General features: G+C 40.5%; 1 protein-coding gene and 1 long non-coding RNA gene across 2 annotated transcripts in view; both read left to right on the top strand.

Moving 5' to 3' along the window:
* LOC118496062 (zinc finger protein 239-like) overlaps window positions 1–21,626 on the top strand; it is a 28,194-nt gene that overhangs the window by 5,411 nt on the left and 1,157 nt on the right. Inside the window, exon 2 of the mRNA XM_036006213.1 lies at window positions 11,396–11,557. Within this exon, the coding sequence (XP_035862106.1) occupies window positions 11,396–11,557 (162 nt within the window). The remainder of the gene's footprint in view (window positions 1–11,395; window positions 11,558–21,626) is intronic.
* Window positions 13,765–21,437, top strand: LOC116067368. The gene is made up of 3 exons (XR_004109186.1): window positions 13,765–13,905; window positions 14,850–14,851; window positions 21,427–21,437. It is a non-coding gene; the product is annotated as an uncharacterized LOC116067368 (long non-coding RNA).

Genomic DNA, 21,626 nt, shown 5'->3' with positions numbered 1-21,626 from the left:
TTACATCCAAGATTTATCCACTTGATGTCCATAATTTATCAATTTTCCGTCATTTTTGCCGCTAGCTCGATGCTAGCTGCCATTTTGAATATCCCATGATACTTTGTGAGATTGTGTTGACGTCTTTCAACCAATGGGAAGGCAGGTCCGTCATACAGAGAGTATATTGAGAGGAAAGATAGATCACTCCAGCGAATCCGAGCGAGAACAAAGACTATAGAGTGTAAAGATAGATCACTCCAGTTTATTACCGTTCTACAGAGAAGAATGTTTTGAGATGTGGCACACATTTGGTCCTGTTTTGAAATGTAAATAGTTTGTCCTTTTACATGAGTTATAATGTTCAGTATGTTTATTTTTGCACTGCATGACTCCAAATATATAGGAGAACTGTTTTAGAACATTGCTGTGTGTGTGATTTCAATAAATATCACATTATTATATTGACTATTGGCATAAGTAAATGGCATTTGGGCAAAAGCGTCTGGACCTTTTTTGAAAAATTGTATATATTTAGTCAACTGTATAAGTTATGTTTATTTCTTCACAGTGTGACTCCTAATACATATGGGAACTGATTTAGACAGGAGATTGGCTGTCTGTCATATCAATATATATCTGTGAGATTCATGTTCCGTTTTATTTATTTGTCTTTAAGGTCATACAACCTTTTTTTACATTCAAGTGACCTCACTGCAGCACAAATATTCTAATAGTCCAGTTTTTCCTGAAAAAAAAATTATGTTCATAGATTGACTTTAGACAACAGGGTTGATGTTTTACAAGCTTTTTTAGAAAATAAAACCAGACGGAAAATGAACTGTAAAAATGCCCTTAGGGCTGGTAGGGTTAAATAATACATTGACAAAATATAATTACAACTTATGACTTTTTAAATATGATTTTTTAGAATATTAACACATTGTTGTAAAGGTGCATACACTTACATACGTTAGCATGTTAGCATATATAAGCATGTGTTAGCATGGATTGGTATGTTAGCATTTGTAAACATCTTAGCATATGTAAGTATGTTTACATGTGTATCGCTCCACCATTGCATCTAACTCTCTGTCTGTTCTATAGAAACGGAGAGGAAGAGGGGGACTCGGACATCACAGCTGTCAGCACTGTGGCAAGTCCTTCACAACATCTGAACATTTAAAGATTCATCAGAGAGTTCACACTGGAGAGAAACCATACAGCTGTCAGCACTGTGGCAAGTCCTTCACAAGATCTGAACATTTAAAGATTCATCAGAGACTTCACACTGGAGAGAAACCATACAGCTGTCAGCACTGTGGCAAGTCCTTCACAAGATCTGAACATTTAAAGATTCATCAGAGACTTCACACTGGAGAGAAACCATACAGCTGTCAGCACTGTGGCAAGTCCTTCATAACATCTGGATATTTAAAGATTCATCAGAGAGTTCACACTGGAGAGAGACCATACAGCTGTGAACAATGTGGGGCAGCTTTCATACATTTAAATAGCTTAAAATCCCACCGACGTGTTCACACTGGAGAGAAGCCGTTCTGGTGTGACCAATGTGGGAAAACTTTTTCTGAGAGTAGTGGTCTTAAAGTCCACCAACGCATTCACACTGGAGAGAAGCCGTACAGCTGTGAACAATGTGGGGCAGCTTTCCCACAGTTATCTAACTTAAAATCCCACCGACGTGTTCACACTGGAGAGAAGCCGTTCTGGTGTGACCAATGTGGGAAAACTTTTTCTCAGAGTGGTGACCTTAAAATCCACCAACGCATTCACACTGGAGATAAACCTTACAGCTGTGAACAATGCGGGGCAGCTTTCTCACAGTTATCTAACTTAAAATCCCACCGACGTGTTCACACTGGAGAGAAGCCGTTCTGGTGTGAACAATGTGGGAAAACTTTTTCTGAGAGTGGTAACCTTAAAAGACACCAACGCATTCACACTGCCTCCTCTTGAACATGTTCTAAAGCCAAGCTGTTGTTAGAGTGGAGAGAGGGAACAGATAGCTTGAGTCAAGACGCTGTTTACTACCCAGATAATAAAAGAGCAGTCAGAGCCCAAAGTAGCCGAGGTCCAGGACCACTGCAGGCACTAACCTGCTTGATAAATATGGAAGAAGAACAAAGTGGGGAATTTGTCAGAGCACATAACATTGGGTAAAAAAGAGCATGTAAAGATGACAAGTGAAAATCAGTGCTGTGAAAAACAGGATGAGTATAACATAACAGTTGTTTTCCAAGGAATCAGATTATGAGATATTCATGGTTGAAGCTTGTAGAAGAAAATTATTTCCCAGTTTTAGTCTCATTTTATCCTAATATTCTCTTTCTGTTCACTGATTAAGTTGATCATATTTTAACATATTTTTTTTTTTAAACACGTTCATCTTGTGTTGTGTAACTGAATGTTATTAACAATATACATCAAGAGATGGAATTTTTTTTTGATATATGACTGTTATCATTTATATTTTACTTTATTACTTCATGTATTCATGTGTTTTGTTGAATATTGTGAGTTGGGTTTATATTTTTTATTTTTTCCTCTTATTTTGTTGAAGCTGGTCATGTTGGTTCATACGTGTGTGGTCACTTGAAGAGTAGTAATGTAGACTCACTGTAATCTGAACACTTGATATTACCCCACAAACTATGAATAAATACTTTTTTGACAAACTATACTATGACTTTTTTTATTTTAAAAAAAATGGACATATGACATTTTGTGACTTTTAGACATTTCATGAACTTTTTATGGCTCTTTATGACATACTACACTTTGACCTTCATGCCTTTTTCCGTTAGCATATAGGGCTGAACGATTAATTGCATTTGCAATAATATCGCGATATGTGAAAACACGATTTCCTAATCGCAAAGGCTGCAATTTAGTCACGTGACTCACAAGAGCAAATCAGTCTGCACCCGCCGAGAAAGCATCAACTTAGCACGCTAACGCTACACCGTACCTGGAGCTGATTTCTGTCATTCAAACAACTCTGAGTTGTAGTTTAAAACTTTTACAGCCATTTTAATAAAATGAAGGGTTTTATTCTGGCTCGAGTCCATACATGCAGTTAATGGATACAGGCACGCAGAACTGAAGGCTGGGTTAGCAACCATTAGCTCTGATTAGCGGTTAGCTCCAGTTAGCTAGCTCCGTTATAAAGATATGGAGTGGAGGAGACTGCCACGGGGAGGGGTAACAACCAGACTCTGAGAGGAGGGGTAACATCCAGACTCTGAGAGGGGGGGGGGTAACAACCAGACTCTGAGAGGAGGGGTAACAACCAGACTCTGAGGAGTAACAACCAGACTCTGAGAGGAGAGGTAACCGCCAGACTCTGAGTAACAACCAGACTCTGAGAGGAGGGGTAACAACTAGACTCAGAGAGGAGGGGTAACAACCAGACTCTGAGAGGAGGGGTAACCGCCAGACTCTGAGAGGGGGGGGGGGTAACAACCAGACTCTGAGAGGAGGGGTAACCGCCAGACTCTGAGAGGGGGGGGGGGTAACAACCAGACTCTGAGAGGAGGGGTAACAACCAGACTCTGAGAGGGGGGGGGGGTAACAACCAGACTCTGATAAATGACATTCAGGGAGCTTTCACAGCAGTGTGGCTGCGTTGTTTCAACAGTTTTATTTGGGAGGGAGGAGCTGGAGGCAGCTCCTCTGTGTGCGCTGTAAAAAAATACACTGTTGTATATACTGTATATACTATATTTGTACTTATTTAACTGTCTAGTAAAGTTCAAAGAGTCTTTAAAAAGTGCAATCCACATGTTTACATATGTTTATTACAGTCAATTATTATATTATATTAAATAATCTAAATACTACAAAGCCACATATTTGTTTTTATATTTCTGCAATCTGCACTTTAGTTTGTGTGATTAGTTTCTGACTTTCATATGAATGTTTACACCAGCCTTGGTCAGTGCTCAATATACTACTGTGACTGAAGTAGTTCAATAAAAGATGTCATTCATATAAATTCATCATCACCTGATTTCATCATCACATCCAGGCCTGGCCTCCAGGAAAGATCAGTTAGTTTAATCTATCTAATCTTGTGTTGTTCATACTATACAATGATTTATTGCTTGTCTTTGTTAAATAATACAGAAGACAAAGAGCTTAAAAAATAATCGCATATTGAATCACAATTGCATTATTTTTGAAAAAAAATTAGATTGTTTTCAAAAATCGTTCAGCCCTATTAGCATATGTATCACTACGGAAACGGAGAGGAAGAGGGAAGACATGGGCTGTTTCTCAATCTCAAGAATTCAAAGTAGAGGTCGACCGATAGTGGATTTTACCGATACCGATAGCTAGGTTGGGCCGTATTTGCCGATAACCGATTAATCGACCGATAGTATTTATAACTTATACAGTTGACAAAATACTAACATTGTTTCAAAAAAAGTCCAGACGCTTTTGCCAATAATCAAAATAATAATGTCCTATTTATTGATATTACACCCACAGCAATGCTACACAAGCATGTGTGTTGTCTAAAACAGTTCTCCTACATATTTGGAGTCATCCAGTGCAAAAATATACATAATGAGCATTATAATTCATATAAAGGACAAACAATCTCAAAACAGTGATTCTTCTCTGTAGAACGGTTTAGAACGGTAAGAGACGATCTCTGACCTGGAGGGATCTATCTTTCCCACTATACTCTTTGTTCTCGCTTGGATGCCCATATAAGGCGTAATGTGTGACGGACCTGCCTTCCCAATGGCTGAAAACGTAAACAAACCTTGTCGGTAGCACCTACTGTCTATGGGTAGCACGGAGTTAGCGGCAGAAATGACCGAAAACGTGATGAATTATGGACATCAAGTGGATAAATCTGGGATGTAACAGTTTGGATTTAAGGCTCAACAACCCCGAAAAAAGCCACAAGTTCCAGGCTGGATAGAAAATCACCTGTAAAGGCTAGAAAGACACCAAATAGCCGTGACGGCTAACTCGTTAGCTTTTAGCTGCAGCCATCAGTAAGTCTCTACGTTTAACTGTTATTAAATGATCTAAATATGAATCAGAGGTGCACTTTGGGATCATGGACGAGCCTTTAGGGTTCTGATTCTGACATTTGGGTCGGACTTTTTAGTGTTTATTTTTGTCAGTGTTTTAACCGCTTGAGGTAAGTTAGCCTACTGCTAATGTTTAGCGTCATCTCAGTCTCGAAAGCAAACAAACATACTGCTGTGCTGTTCTTTCTCTAATGCAGCATCTATTCAACAAATTAATAACTTTATAATGATATGACAAAATGTACTGTATAAATACCTTTTTGCTGTGGATGCTTTAAACGCGCATCTGATGTCAGCCTTCTCCGTGTAGCATGTGCTCTCCGTGCAGCGCACAGTAACACGTGTCGAAAATAAACAACACGAGGCATCAGTGATAGTTTTTATTTCTTCTCTAGAGGCCGCTACTGTAATGCATGATACCAGCAGACCCTTCTCAGCTCTCGCATACTGTGTAATGAATGACAGCGTGCGCTTCTCAGCCGCTCCAGCAACGGACGCAACCAGGAAAAACGGTATGGATTTTTGCCGATAACGATAGTTCCACCAATCAACTATCGGTGCCGATTAATCGGCAAAACCGATGAATCGGTCGACCTCTAATTCAAAGAACAGACTTGTGTTCTTGTGGAGAACATTCTTGCTGGTTGTTCTTGGAACAATGGACTCACAAGTTCACAAGCACAGAAAACGCTGTTAACAGTTTGAGACGATGCCTTCTTGCTGGTATTGTGCAACCCCCCCCAGCACAGAGGCTAGAAATACCACAACAATATAACCACTTTGCATTAAGACAATCTCCGGACAAGAAAACCTAACGTTATAACTATTGTTGCAATAATATTGAAAAATAAAACGTATTGAGATTTAATTTTTTATGATTAAAGCTATTAAAGCTAATTAAATTTTTTTTTCTCAGTATCTTCAGGAACATGTAGTTAAAGTATTAAAAGTAGAGACTGTAAAGGATCCATTCAAAGTGTTTTCTGTATCTCAACGTATCCCATGTTTAGAACAAGGTTGTTTAAAATCTGTGTATTTTTAACATTTAAACATTGTAGATAAAATTGTGATTGCAACATAAAATCAAAATAAGCACCATAAAAACATGGTCAAAAGTGCCCAAAGTCTTCAAAAAAAGCTAGAAAAAGTCAGGAAAAAGATTTAAAAAAAAAAACATTTTAAAAAAACGTCAAAAAACAAAAACTAGCCCTTGTGTTGACTTCGGGTCACATTGGCCCGTTTTAAAGTTTTGTTTTATATCAGAAAATATTGGACGTAGAAATAAGCGCTGAAAATGTGTAGAAAAAAAATTTAAAAATTTAAAACAAAGCAAAAACAAATTGTGAAAAAAGGTGTCACAAATGTCAGAAAAAAAGTGGTTTTTTCAAGGTTGAAAGGAAGACAACACAAGGGCTAGGTGAGCCAAAATCTATTGTTTAACCTCGTCTATGCCGCCGGATGTCCGTCCCCTTCCTCTTTCTTTGTGTTGGCGTTCTAACCTCCGGTGGATTTCTGAGGACTATGGTTAACTGCTCCTCAGATCTCTGCAGGGTAAATCCAGACAAACCGGTAGTCAATTAAAAACCGGGCCTCTGATTAAGGCCGGGGAAAAATTTGTGTGGATAATCTACTAAATGCCTTTCATATAATGTGCATTCAAATTCATCGTAATGTCTACCAATTTCATTTAACAGATTCAACAATATATACATGCTTTTTTCCACACTTTGTTTTTCTGGATTATGGTACTTGTAAAGTATTATTGTTAGTCAATGTGGCTGCATGTGTTACCAGAGCCAAGTGCAGTAACGTACAGGTGCCAACAGATGGCAGTAGCTACATTGGATGTAACATAGGTCTCATTTAGTGCTAGCAGAGAATGACGGGCTCTGGTGCTAGTGACCACAAACTTTTCAACAACAAAACAAAGAGTTTTAAAGTATGCAGAGGAAAAGTCGGGTGAAAAAATGCAAGACATTTCGACATTGACCCCAGGAGAATCCGATACTGGAAGAAACAGAAGGATGAGCTGACCCAATCAGCCGACAAGAGCAGAGCACAGCTAGCTAGCTGGAGGTGGGAGGAAATCAGATACTGGTGTGCTGCAAACCAGCATCTACTGTATGCTCTCATTGTAATGTACCAGCAATACTGTAGTACCTGTATTTGAAATAAATACCCGGTACATTTACAGGGTTCAAACTGACACAATGGTGGTGTCTTCTGGCTGTTGTTGTATATGGTGATATTTTTGCAAATGTTTCTTAAAATATGAATGATCTCTGTCCACTTGGACGCTATAGCTTTTAATTTAATAGTTCATTTAAAAGAATTATAGTTATCAAATAAAGGCCTGCTTCAAATACAAACCTGGTACCTTCTGCTGTTCAGGTAAATTAAGGCCCAGGCTTTTATTTGAGGAATTACAGTATCTGTCCAATCTGAGTTTTCCGTTGAACGACTAAAACTACTTTTGAATGTAAACATGTTCCACCAAAACAAGTTCCTTCCTGAGACTATAGCAGAGGCACCGTTGCTCCGTCCGGAGCTTAGCAATTAAATTCAATTTCATTTAATTTTATTTATAGTATCAAATCATAACAAGAGTCATCTCAAGACACTTTAGAGATAGAGTAGGTCTAGACCACACTCTATCATTTACAAAGACCTAGCAATTCTAGTAATTCCCCCAAGAGCAAGCATTTAGTGGCGAGGAAAAACTCCTTTTAGGAAGAAACCTCGGTGATTAGGAAAACTTTCTTTAAGGGATAAACCTCGGACAGACCCAGGCACCGCCCAAGATGATTATGATTGGTTTAAAGAAATGCCAATAAACCAGAGCACGTTTTTCTCCCAGCCTGGAATGCTGTATGGACTAGACAGACCTTCCTCCTCAGCTCTGTGGAGGAAGGTCTGGCTATAACAGACTACTGTGAACCTAAATTGATATGTGGGCCTGAGAGGGGGGGCCAGGTGCATATTTTATAAGTTGTTTAAGTTTTTATAGTTTTTCAGAAACGGGTCACTTTGGAGCTGGGCTTGATTTCTGTGCGGCGCTATAATATTTTTAAAGCTTTAGTGGGTAATTTCTGTTGCACCCAGGAGGAATGACAACAAGGTGCAGATCCCTACAAGTTGGCTCCCTCTTCTTGGATCCATGGCGACCCGGTGATTCTTCCTTCAGTTGCATATCCCGATATAGTCAACTACCTGTTTTTTTCGCCGAGCCCATACACAGCGGAAGACCTTAAATCCTGCAAACGTTTGGAGGCTTATAACCAGATGGTGTGTGGATAGGTGAGGGAGACGCAGTACGAAGTCATTAACGACCAATGTGTTATGAAGCCAAAGTAAGTAATGCAATAACGTCTTTAATCAACCTAACCTTAACTGTATGATATCATTGTGATACTCAAGGTGTAGCCAAGTGACTCTCAATAGTTGTTTTTTTTTCATTTGAAAGACCGAACAAGACAGATTTGTCCCTCGTAGATCCTGGTTGAGCTTTGCCAACCACAAGCGCCTCCTTTCCTCTGATAACTTCTGGCATTCCTCTCCCTGGTTTTTAATAACTTTTGGAAGTCGATAATATTCCAAATGTTTTTCTCGGTCTGACCTATTGGTACAACCTAAAACAGGGCAATAATTAACCATTTTCCTTGACGCCGTTCGGGATCTACTTCAGTGCCTGTGCTTTGTTGTGTTGCGGAGTACCTCCAACATGGCGACTTCGGGTCTGATGACGCGTCGTGAAAACCCTCTATAGTGCTTCTGCCCCTTTAGATCTTCTCCAGGAACAGGGGTTGCTGGGCTTCAGGGGGGAGATTGGCTGACTGGCTTACTTTACCTAATCATTTTATTTGTTTATCATATAAACACAGTGTTTTAAAGGCCACTGGTTCTTGCTGACTGTCCTTGTGTCAGTGTCACCGGTCAGTCCAGTTTGTTGTAGAAATAAGAGTCATCAAGCCCAATCACAACCTCGGAATTCTTTTTGTCCTGTAACCTGCCCTGATGCTTTTAAAAATATACATGGAAGTGGCGTGACAATCACGCAATCAGTTTAGGATGTGCTGGATGACCTCACTGAGCTGGTCTGCACAATCTTTAAGCAGTCTGGAGCAGATTCCATCCGGGCCCAGGGCCTTCCTAACCTTGATCTTTTTTAGCTTCTTCTTCACCTGATTGACTGTCAGAGAGAGACTGCTGGAGGGAGGTGTAGGTGCTCCCTAGAGAGAAGGTGGGGGGAGGGGTGTGAAATAACCATAAATGAAGAATCAGAAGCAGTGGGCAGGTGTGAAGTGGGGGGTGCTGATGTCTCAGAAGCCCTGGGGGATGAGGTGGTCCGCAGTGACCAGAGAGGAAAAGATTGAGTCACTGACAGGTCTGAAGTCTGGTTGGAGGGGGGAGGAGAGGGGGTAGAATCAAATCTATTGAAAAAAAGATTGAATTCATTTGCCCTGTCACAGTCACCAGAAACAACGCCTCTGCCACTGTCCTTGATTTGACCAGAGAAGGTTTTCAGTCCCCTCCAGATCTCCCTTGTGTTGTTTTGTTGGAGGTGTACCTCCAACTTCTTCCTGTAGCTGTCTTTTCCTTTCCTTATCTCCCATCTGAGCTGTTTTTGAACCCTCCTCAGCTCTTCTTTGTCCCCAGATTTAAAAAGTATTTTTCTTATCATTCAGCAGGGCTTTGAGCTCAGTAGTCACCCAAGGTTTGTTGTTGGAGAAACACCGAACCTTCTTCTTAGGTATGGTGTTCTCCACACAGAAATGAATATAGTCTGTAACACAGTGAGTGAGACTGTCAATGTCCTCCCCATGTGACCTACAGAGCATTTCCCAGTCCGTGGTCTCAAAACAGTCTCTCAGTGCTTCGCTGGCCTTCTCAGACCATTTCCTCACATACCTTGTGGTGGGGGGTTGTTTACTCACCAAAGGTGTGTAAGCAGGCAGGAAATGGATCAGGTTGTGATCTGAGCGGCCCAGTGGGGGGAGGGGTGAAGAGATGTATGCCTCTTTGATGTTTGCATACAGCAGATCCAGTGTTTTGTTGTCCCTTGTGTGGCATTTAACATACTGAGTGAAGGTGGGAAGTGTTGAGGACAGGGGAGCATGATTAAAGTCTCCGGAGATGAGGAAGAGAGACTGTGGGTGCGATGTCTGCAGCCGTGACACGACTCACATGCAGCTGTAGCATCGGCCAAAGGGGGGATGTAAACAGTTATCACAATGATGTGCGAAAACTCCCTCGGGACGTAATATGGCCAATAATAAGACAATTCTCTCTCGCCCTGACACCAACAAGAATAACCAGGATCTGATCCAGACCTGTCTTTTTCCTTCTCTCTTATCCTCTCCCGGTTCCCCCTTCTCCCAACGGTACATGTTGCTGCTATCAGGTCACCTGGTCCAGGCGTCCTGTTTCCATGACTACACCTTTGTTCTCTCCACTTCTCAGACCAGAGACCATTTACTCCTGGGTTCATTATTTCCTGGGTGCATTCTGTTCCAGATCACGCTCCACATGTCTTATCACTCACAGAGAGAACAAGGTCAGCATGGCTTAAGGCCTTTTACTAATATTCTTACAAAATATATTCTTCACTATTTATTATTCACACTTTCACACACAACATACTCTACTAAAATAAAGAATAAATAAAACATTACAGCAGCCACAACATAAGTCTTACCCATAAACTATGACCTTTTGGGACTTTTCGACATACTTTACTATGACTTTTTTTTACTTTTTTCGAAATGCTATACTATGACTTTTTTCTACACCCACAGAGACACACACACTCAGAGGCACACACACAAGTGTAGGTATCTGGGATCATGGTACATACGTTATACTGTCTGAAACTTCAAGTACCCTCCTCTTCTTTCATACTATTTGACAGTATTTACCTTCTATTTATCTATTAACTATCTATTTATTATGTTGCTAACATAGACTCTTACAGTGGGCTTGTTTAGTGATTGCACTGCCTTGAATATGGAACTTGTTGCTGCAGTATATTACACTCTTAAAGTGCTTTTGAATTTTGTATGTCTTTTGCATTCATTAATCCTTTATTGATTTGGCAGCATATACTCTTAAAATGTGCTTAGAACTTGATCTCTTTTTATAAGAATCAAGTATTATATCATTTTTTATTTTAATCTTTTATATATTTTAATGTGTGTGATATATGCTGTGTGTACTAAAAAGCTTACTGTGGCTTTAAGAAAGCTTTGTTACAGTTGAACATGTGTTGGAGTGAGAGACAGGAAGGGGGAGGGTTGTGGGAGAGACTAGAGGGGGACATGAGGCTATCAGGGCTCAGAGAGAGAGAGAGAGAGAGACCCAGTGGAGAGCTGCTGGATTTCAGAGACCAGGACCAGGACCAGGACCAGAACCAGAGCGGAATGGAGGAGGAGCAGCAGAAGCCGGAGCAGCGGAGCAACAAGGTCCCCAGAAGAGCAGCAGCAGGCTCGGCCTCTGATAGCAGCGGTGTTCAGGTCAGTGTTAGGACACAACAAGCACACTGAAGACACAAGATGGCCGACTCTCATGGAAACAACATGGGGCTCTGTGTGCATTAGCACACATGCTTCTCTCTGTGTTAAAAAGGGGCCATAGGCGTAAAAAGAGGTTTTTAAAAGTCTCGGTGTGTTCAGCTCTCAGTCCGTTTGGAGCTTCTAACTCAATCTCTGGGCTTAGTTTAGTTTCTAGTTGATATCTGCTCTGGTTTACATTTCAGCTCAGTTTATAGGAGTCTTGTTAAGTTACTGCTGATGAAGAGCAACATTTCCTTATGTTCCTCTTCAAAATAAAAGCATTTATGTAACAAAGTAACCGGAGGCTTTTATTGTGAAGAATGTATAGGAAGTGAAACCGTTTTAACAACCCAGACACTACTCAGTGACTACTCCCCACTTTGGGAAGTTCCAGTTAACGCTATCTCACAATCACTATCAGCTTTATTGGCCAGGTTTGTTAAACAAACAAGGAATTAGACTCTCAAAGTACTCACTTAACATATAAAGAATAAAAACAGAAAGGACAGTAAGAAATATAAAAAATACTGTTAAGTATACAGTATAACAATACAATATAATTCAGAAATTTACCAGAAATATACAATAATAATTAAAGAGAGGGAAGGAATAGTGCTCTATCAGTATAGTCTGAGATTTAAGATTTAAATATAAATATAGTTCAAGGCAGTTCAGTGCAATAGTGATATATTAATAACAATATTGTAATTGTAAGATTGAAATATACATGAGGTAGATGAGCAGAACAGTGTTGATTGACTTTGTTCAGTGTAAGGGGGGGGGCTTCTTCTTCTTGTTTCCGGCAGGCTAGACGCATCTATGGCGTATTGCTGCCCTACGCTATTCTCTGATCGCCATTTAAGGGTGGGGGCTATTTCTGAGTGTTCAGAGGAAAAAAGCTGTCTTTGTGTCGGCTGGTTTTGGTGAGAAAGCAGCCAGATGACCTTTACAGACTGCTGTCAAGTGAGCCGTCGATTGAGAAGTCCTGGTCAAGCCAGCCGCTGAATGGATTTTCTTGTGCGTATAGTAGTGTACTTACGGTACGGGCCCTACGGGGGCTGAAGCCGGCCAAAATGCATGTCGCAAACGTTGTACTGTATTACTACTGTAGTGGCAAAATTATATTTAAGCATGATTCTTTATATTTTTGTCTTATTTCTGTTTTACTTTGTCTCACAATGCGGAAGGTTTTTTTTCTTCTCTTATTCTCACATGTTGAAAGTAAGAGTCACCAAGTCTAGGAACGTAATATGTACGCTGAACAGATAGGGACTACAAGGTCACTCTAAACTATCTGTTATTTCTGCCTGGATAGTTGAGACTTCTCACATAGTTGAGATAAACAGGATGTCTAACCATGGGGTAGAAAGTGGTACAGAGGGGAAGAAGTGAGGTGGCTCCTGAATGTCTGACTATGTTTGATTGTAAGAAATGTGTGAGTCATGTTTAGAAAGAGGGGCATGCCTTTTCTGTCTTACTGAAGATGCATATAAACTGTGTGCTTTTTCTCATTCGTTGAATACACTTTCCCACTGTGCTGTTGTACTTGTGAAACTGTGTTCCTATATTTGCAAATATAAATAAATACTCAGACTAAACTTTGGATTCATTCTCAGTAACTTAGTTTCATTTCTTGTGTTTCTAATCTACTCTCCTGCTGTTAACAAGAAAACTTCCACTACACTACTTTATTATCCCCATGCTAAATATCATGAGTTTTTACTGTACAGTTTTGAAATAAATGAATTCCTAAATCCCCCATTTGGTAATGGTGTAATCCAATACTTTTCCCCCTCATATTAATACACTTCAGTCCAGGCTGGGGGAGGAGGGAGGAGTTGTGCATATGGGCTAATATAGCCAGTAAACAGTGTAAGCAGTAAACAGTGGGCCAGTGGACTGTTAGTACATAACTGTTGTTATAGGAGGTAGTGGAAGTGGTAGAGAGGGAGGAGAGGCAGACAGACTATGCAGAGAAGTCTATCTCTCCTCTTCCCTTTAGTGAAGCGTTGAAGAGTTGTCTGGCCCTGGGGACAAATGTCTTCCTCAGTCTGTCAGTTGTTCATGGCAGTGTGTGTAGTCTTGAGCTGATCATGCTCTTCTGCTTTGTGATAGTGCTGTGGAGTGGATGACAGTTATAAGCCTCTGACTGAGTTATAGGCCTTTCTGACCAAGTAGTTGCAGGAACATAGTTATAGGAACAGTTCACTTCTAAACAGTTCTACTAACTATTGTCCCCCAAAACTGGTTTTAACATTTGCATTCACACTGGCCAAGTGGCCATAGGGACTATTAGGAGGGGTAAGGGAGTGATGCAAGCACGGCAACGGTCTTTATAGCGTTAAAATCAGAAAACAAATACACCAAAAAAAGTATGAACTAAATCTAATGTATATTATATATAGTATATAGTATAGCATATTTGTCATAATTTAAACAAGTCTCCCGAAGAGAAACGGGTATCTCTCTCTCCCCCGCCTGTGTGTGTGTGTGTGTGTGTGTGTGTGTGTGTGTGTGTGTGACGGCCCGGCCTGTAACTCTGAAAAGACAGTTAACCACAGGTTCTCGTTAATCTTATGATGGACATGTGTTGTGATATTTAAACAAACGAACCATCAACGGTCAAATAAAAGCCTCTTATTTACGAGAGCGGTCTGAGAGACCTCCAGCTCACAGCGAGGTGTCTGAGCAGGACTGGCTGAGCGACGAGCTAGCGGCCGGGACAGGCATCTGCTGGCTGTCGCCTCACTTCATGGAGCTTCTCAACTCCGAAAACTTTGAAGCAAATTGTCAATTCGGCATCAATTTTCACAAGACTACCTATATTCAAAATTTAAACAGTTAATTTCTTGCCTAAAACGTTGTCAGAAGTGAATTTAGTAATGAATAAGATGGGAAGAACTGTTAAAATTGTCCAGTTGTTGGTCTGTCTGTACCGGAAACCTGTCCCTCGTTGACCTAGGTCCCTATGCTGAAAAGGGAACAGTAAAAAGAGCCTGCCCTGAAGTAGGAGCTGAAAGATTTACAGGAACTGTGGCCAGAGGAACTTAAAAATCCCCAAATTGGTCCAGTCGGAACACGAGAAAAAAAGGGTTCTAGGAACGTTATGTTCTAGGAACTGTAAAAATCCCTCCAGTTGGAAAGCGGCTATTGTCCAAAATGTTGAGCAGTTTGTTGAGGGTCCTTCTGTCTGATATTGAAGTGATGCACTCCAGTTCAGCTCAGTAGGTCTGGTAGCGACGTCTTGTTGAAGTCGTTTTACCGACATTCCGAGCTCTTTCTGTTCATCCTCCAGCTGACTGTATGCCAGCTGGGAGTGCTTAAAATGTCCAACTATTCTCCTTCCCACGGCCACAACATCCGCCACGCTGCCCTGAGACAGGACACCTTCATGCACCGCCAGTTGCAGCGTCAAATTTGTGGTGTTGAACGAGTGGGGTTTTATGCCTCCTTGCATCACTTGTGCTTTACAAGTACTGCAAATAGAAAGTTTTGTTATCTGTTTTACATATCTTGAAATACCTCCACACAGCCGACATGTTGGAAGTTTAAGTTGCTGGCGCTCATGCTACTTTCACAGTTGTCACGTGTGCATAGTAAACACGTCACCCTATCGGCAAGGCTCATCGGCAGAAATATTCATATCTGCCGATGATGATCATTTTAATCATTTATCGGCCGATACCAATGTCGTACCGATCTCATCATGCATCCCTAAGATTTATTTGCATTTTAAAATGAGAAAGAAACTGAATCCAGTTGCCTGATAAAACGGCATTAAGGAGCATTAAAAAGTGTGAAAACAATGTGAAAAACAGCGGTCAGCAAAAAAATTTGACTTCCCACAGATATTACTTTGCTTCCTCCACCCCCACCAGGTGCCTTAATTACCGTAAATGACCTTTCAAAATAATAGAACTAGGCTCTTATAACTGCATTCTGAACCACACCACCACAATTATACTATATTCAAGTTGCACTATGAGTTCCTGTATGGTTTCAGCACGATTTCTTTGTTGTCCCAAATCGTAGGCATCTCCTTGATCTGCTAGCTGCCTGTCCCCTAGGGTTGGGCCCCTAAATTGGCAGTTGACGATGTTTACAGTAAAACATGGCGATGGACGATGATATCTATCTACTATATCTCTTTTACATAAATATTTTTTTCTACTACTATGGGCTAACAGTTGACATAGAAACAATCAGACATCCATTTAAATGCCCTCTGTAAATAGACATTATTACATGGCTATGCTGCCCTGCTGGTAGGGGCAGTTCTTTACAACTTGACCTACTGTCACTTAACTACGGTGCAGTAAAGTCAATCAGATGTCCGTGATCTGCGTAGCGACAGTACAGTGGAACGTTTGCCTTCAACAGAGCGACAGTAATAACCTAATATACCATCATTACTGAGATTAAATTACATTCTCAGTTATGTTGGCACTAAATAACGCATTCAATAAACAGAAACATAACTCTTGCAGCGCACCTGAACAGATGCACAATATTAGCTCGCACATACAATAGCACCTGCGTGAATTAGCCTACTGTTGCTACGATGATATCGTCCATCGTCACAGCCCTACTGTCCCCTGAATATACTGTGAAAAAGTCTGGTCTTGGGAGACATCACAGGGGTCGTAAACGTCAAACATGATTGGCTGGATACACATGCAAACATACTTACATATGCTAAGATGTTTACATATGCTGACATGCCAATCCATGCTAACGCATGCTTAAATATGCTAACATGCTAACCTATGTAAGCGTATACACCTTTACAACAACTTATTCTAAAAAAGTCATATTTAAATAGTCATCAGTTGTTCAGTTAAATTTTATTCATATAGCACGTTTAAAAACAACCATAGTTGACCAAAGTGCTTAACAAGCTCAAAAAACCCCAAATCATAATATACACAAACGATAAACAATACACACAATACAAAATAACAAGGTTTCAAAGCTCAACTTGAATTGAAAGCCAACGAATAGTAGTGGGTCCAAATCAATATCTGCCTAGGAAATGGTCTAGTCTTAATCTGCATTGCTATTTGTACTTGTTGTGAATACGCACGTCACACAAAGTAATTAGGTTGTTTTTTGTTGTTGTTGGCTCACTTTTAATCATGACATGCTAACCGGCAACCAAGGCCGGATTAGTACCCCCAGGAGCCCCTGGGCACAGAAGCTCATGGGCCCCCCCTCCACCCCATAACACCCACGGGAGGTGATAAAAAATGTATTGACAGCCAGCAAACTGAAGGCAGCTGATAGAACCTTCGCCCCACCAGACAGACTCCACACACACACACACACACACACACACACACACACACACACACACACACACACACACACACACACACACATCTGACTCACCCATCACTAGCCAATGTTACAATTAATTAAATCATACCAAAGCATTGTATGGCTCAAGACTTTGACGATATAGTATTCACTAAAAATCACCCAAGCAGAAAGCACAATAGTAATTCTGAAACGTTGAGTGACTGAAGATACAACAATGCCATCACACAACACAGCTGAGTGCAGGTTGCAAAATAACAGTCACTAAGTCAGCTGGCAACTTCACAGACTGCAAAAGCCAACATATACTGCACTTGACAACTAAGTCTCACACAGGCCTATAGCAGCATCACAAAATATGCAATACACATCTGATATGCATTTCAATAAACTAAACAAAATATGTACATTATATGGTCACACAGTCACAACAGATTATATTAGCCTACTCAATTTACAGATAGCATACTAGCTCTTACCTTTAGAAGTCTTTCTTTCTTGTCTTTTTTTTTGCAAAGTCGCAGATCAAATCCTCAAATTTAAGCTCCCTCAGCCGCTCGCTAATCCCTACTACAAATATGTTGCTGTGTGTTGGTAGCACTTTACAGGCAACGCAATAAATGTCTCCGGTGGACAGTGAATATAGAATCCACTCCCGGGTACAGTTTTTGAAGTTCGTTGTGAAGGTATCGGGTCAGTGCCTCGTTAGTGAGAGAGTGTGTCTTTCCACCGCCAGCCTCGTTCACCCTCCGAGATGCTGGATATTTAGCCGCCCGATTCTGAAAGGCTAATATCCCTCTGGGTATAATTTCCTCCCGGGCGGTCTCTGTAATCGGTCCCCATAGTGCAGGGTCTTCAGAGATGATGGTACCTGAGCTGTCATTACCTTGTTCTGTAATGCTGATGACCGGCCTCATCTCTCTCTTTTTCCACAACAACTTCGCTAAAGTGAACGTTAGCCACCATTAGCTGTGGCTGAACGTAGCTGGTAGAAGGCATCGATTTTTCCAAGCTAACGTTGGTTAGCTCCTCAACATCCTCCTCTTCATCATTCCCAGCTCATTTAAAAAAAAAGCTATTTATTCGCGGGACATTTTTTGTACTGTAGCAGCTGCTTCTTTCTCTTCCTTTTCCACACTCGCTGATACAACCTAATCTGACCGGGGATCTGTTACAAATTAATTCCACTCTTTCAATCTCAGCTCGTTCTTAGAAACCTATCTTGAATCAGTACGATATAAACAACCTGCTCTATGGCCACCCACCTTTATCATTAGCAAATCTACACAGTGCATGCAGCCTTCTCCCAATCATTACCTGTCCAATCATCCAACTGACATTTAAAACAATTTTGTAAACAACTTTTATTTTATTCTGATTGGATAATTATCAAGATCGAGACTTGTGTGGGCCAGCTGGCAACAAAGGATTCCATTGAGGACGCTAAGCTAAGCTAGCCCCGGCACTGCTGGACTAAGACAATACATGCACTGAGACAAAAATGTGTTTGCCCACCTATATAAATATAGAGGAGACGGTGAATAACCCTATTTCAACAAAAGGTGGGGTATTCCTTTAAAGTTAACCTTAAAATGTAGATGTATAGCTGGACGACCAATCACAGAGCTGAAAGCATAACATCTTCTTCCTAGCAACAGCAGAGGCAGCAAAAGGTGGACAATTCATGTAACCCTTTACATTCCAACACAAACTGACCAGGCAGCTTTAAGGGGTTTATTTCCTCTAAAACGTTTTTTTAGATGTTGTTTGTCTAATAATACATTGACAGAATATAATTACAACTGATGACTTTTAACCGGGACCAAAAAGCGGGACCACATTACACAAGTTTTGGCCACGCCCCTCTGGCTCCCTGTCTGTTTCAGGATTCATTTTAAAATTGTATTGCTTGTTTTTAAAGATTTTAAATGAGTTGTCTCCTTATTTATCAGAGCTTTTACATGTCCACACACCTGTCAAAGCACTGAGGTCTTCCAATCTGATCCTCCTCCATGTGCCCAGATCCAGGTTTAAAAAATTAAAAGTGACTGAGCCTTTTCAGTGGCTGCTCCGAACCTCTGGAATAGTTTACTGATTCATATAAGTATATATATATATATATGTATATATATATATATATATATATATATATATATATATATATATATTTGTTGAAACATTCCAGTCCTTGCTTAAGACCCACTACTATTCGTTGGCTTTCAATTCAAGTTGAGCTTTGACCCCTTGTATATGTGTATCATTTGTGTATATTATCATTTTGGCTTTTTTGGGCTTGTTAAGCACTTTGGTCAACTATGGTTGTTTTTAAGGCGAGACACTACAGGTGAATAGGCTAAACTTTTAAAATAATAGATATCTCCATGAAACTTCCTCAGTTGATTACTTACACAAGTATATAAAAAAAATGTATTACAAGTTTTTGAAATGTGTATGTTTAATTATGCAAATTAGGCATTTTCTCATTAAATATGCGCGATTTTGCATATATTTTCGGTAGATAGATCTGAACATATGATAAAGCCAGGTGCAAAATTCTTTTTTCATTTTGTTTACACACAAGATGAAAACAAAATTACAGAGGGATTTCAGGATATCTGCTTTCATTACCTAGGAAATCAAAATATACTGTCCATAGCCCTAAAAAAATCGATTTTTGCCATGTTTTTTTGCTTAAAATGTCACATAAATCAGGGCAGGAATGATTTATTAACAAATCCCTCTGTACATATCTTCAAAATACTACTAAGTGTATAACTGGAAAGTTTGGTGTACATAGGTGCTACATAGGCTGAGATGTTTATACTGGAGAATGACAAAAAACTAATTTTGAGAAAACGGCATTTAAAGATTTAAATAGTGGAATTTAATACATTTCTATTGGAAAAATTGCTCAAAAACAGAATAAATGCTCAGGCCCTTAATGATAATAATATAGAATATTTCAAGCTCATGAAAATTGATTATTTAATAAAATGGCAGGCATATAAGGCCTACAACTACAGTAACTCAATGAATTAACATTGGCGTATCATGCACAAAGTTACAGACAAAACCCACGCTGGACAGGTGTATGGACACAGAACAAGACCAACAATAGATGTCACAGCTTTTTTAAAATCTAATTATCCATTCCAGCACCATATGTATTTTAGCTGTGCTTGGACTTTTGTGCCTATGTTTTGCACTGGCAGTTGTGACGGTCTCAGCATTCGAGATCCTGAGCATATCAGTTTCTCTCATTGAATTGACCGTCACAACTGAGCTCTGAAGCCACAACTTCTCCATAACAGAAAGCATGACAGAGGCACCTTCATCAAGGTGGAGATGGCCATAATTGCTGCTGCTCCAGCTTACTTTTCCCACAAAACAGTCCCCTCAGTCAGCTGATGGTGAAGATAACTAACCAGAAACAGTCCTCTCAGTCAGCTGATGGTGAAGCTAACTAACCAGAACCAGTCCCTTCAGTCAGCTGATGGTGAAGCTAACTAACCAGAAACAGTCCTCTCAGTCAGCTGATGGTGAAGCTAACTAACCAGAACCAGTCCTCTCAGTCAGCTGATGGTGAAGCTAACTAACCAGAACCAGTCCCTTCAGTCAGCTGATGGTGAAGATAACTAACCAGAAACAGTCCTCTCAGTCAGCTGATGGTGAAGATAACTAACCAGAAACAGTCCTCTCAGTCAGCTGATGGTGAAGATAACTAACCAGAAACAGTCCCCTCAGTCAGCTGATGGTGAAGCAAACTAACCAGAAACAGTCCTCTCAGTCAGCTGATGGTGAAGCTAACTAACCAGAACCAGTCCCTTCAGTCAGCTGATGGTGAAGATAACTAACCAGAAACAGTCCTCTCAGTCAGCTGATGGTGAAGATAACTAACCAGAAACAGTCTTCTCAGTCAGCTGATGGTGAAGCTAACTAACCAGAAACAGTCCTCTCAGTCAGCTGATGGTGAAGATAACTAACCAGAACCAGTCCCTTCAGTCAGCTGATGGTGAAGCTAACTAACCAGAAACAGTCCTCTCAGTCAGCTGATGGTGAAGCTAACTAACCAGAACCAGTCCCCTCAGTCAGCTGATGGTGAAGATAACTAACCAGAACCAGTCCCCTCAGTCAGCTGATGGTGAAGATAACTAACCAGAACCAGTCCCCTCAGTCAGCTGATGGTGAAGATAACTAACCAGAACCAGTCCCCTCAGTCAGCTGATGGTGAAGATAACTAACCAGGCTCCCATCAGCACTGGTTCATAACACAACAGAACAAAACTAATTATGACTCATTCAAAAGACCAATATTTAGAACATTGGAGAAAGCAAACAAAGTAGACTAAATTATTATTTGACAGATTATCTTTACACTGTCAGAGATACAAAGAAGAGACGGATCCCGACTAAATACAGGCTCAGTGACCACCAGCTGGATCAGACAGAGATGCACTTCCTCCTCCACTGGGAAAAACTATCTTCACTAAGAGATTTACACTTTGAAAAAATAGCCAAAAAAAGTTAAGACCAGAAGAGAAGCTGGTAGTTCTCCTAGGAGAAGAGACAGCAGCTCCACTGACAGCTACATATGGATCTGCCTGCTACAGCCTGAGGGACTCACACCACTTAGGATCCCAACATTACAGATCTGTTTAGTAGCCTATTATATAGTAATTATATTATACAAAACTGTATGAGAGAGAGAGAGAGA

The sequence above is a fragment of the Sander lucioperca genome, chromosome 1 (genome assembly GCF_008315115.2).
Source record: "Sander lucioperca isolate FBNREF2018 chromosome 1, SLUC_FBN_1.2, whole genome shotgun sequence".
Taxonomy (NCBI): domain Eukaryota; kingdom Metazoa; phylum Chordata; class Actinopteri; order Perciformes; family Percidae; genus Sander; species Sander lucioperca.
This window is presented reverse-complemented; position numbering and strand designations above follow the sequence as displayed.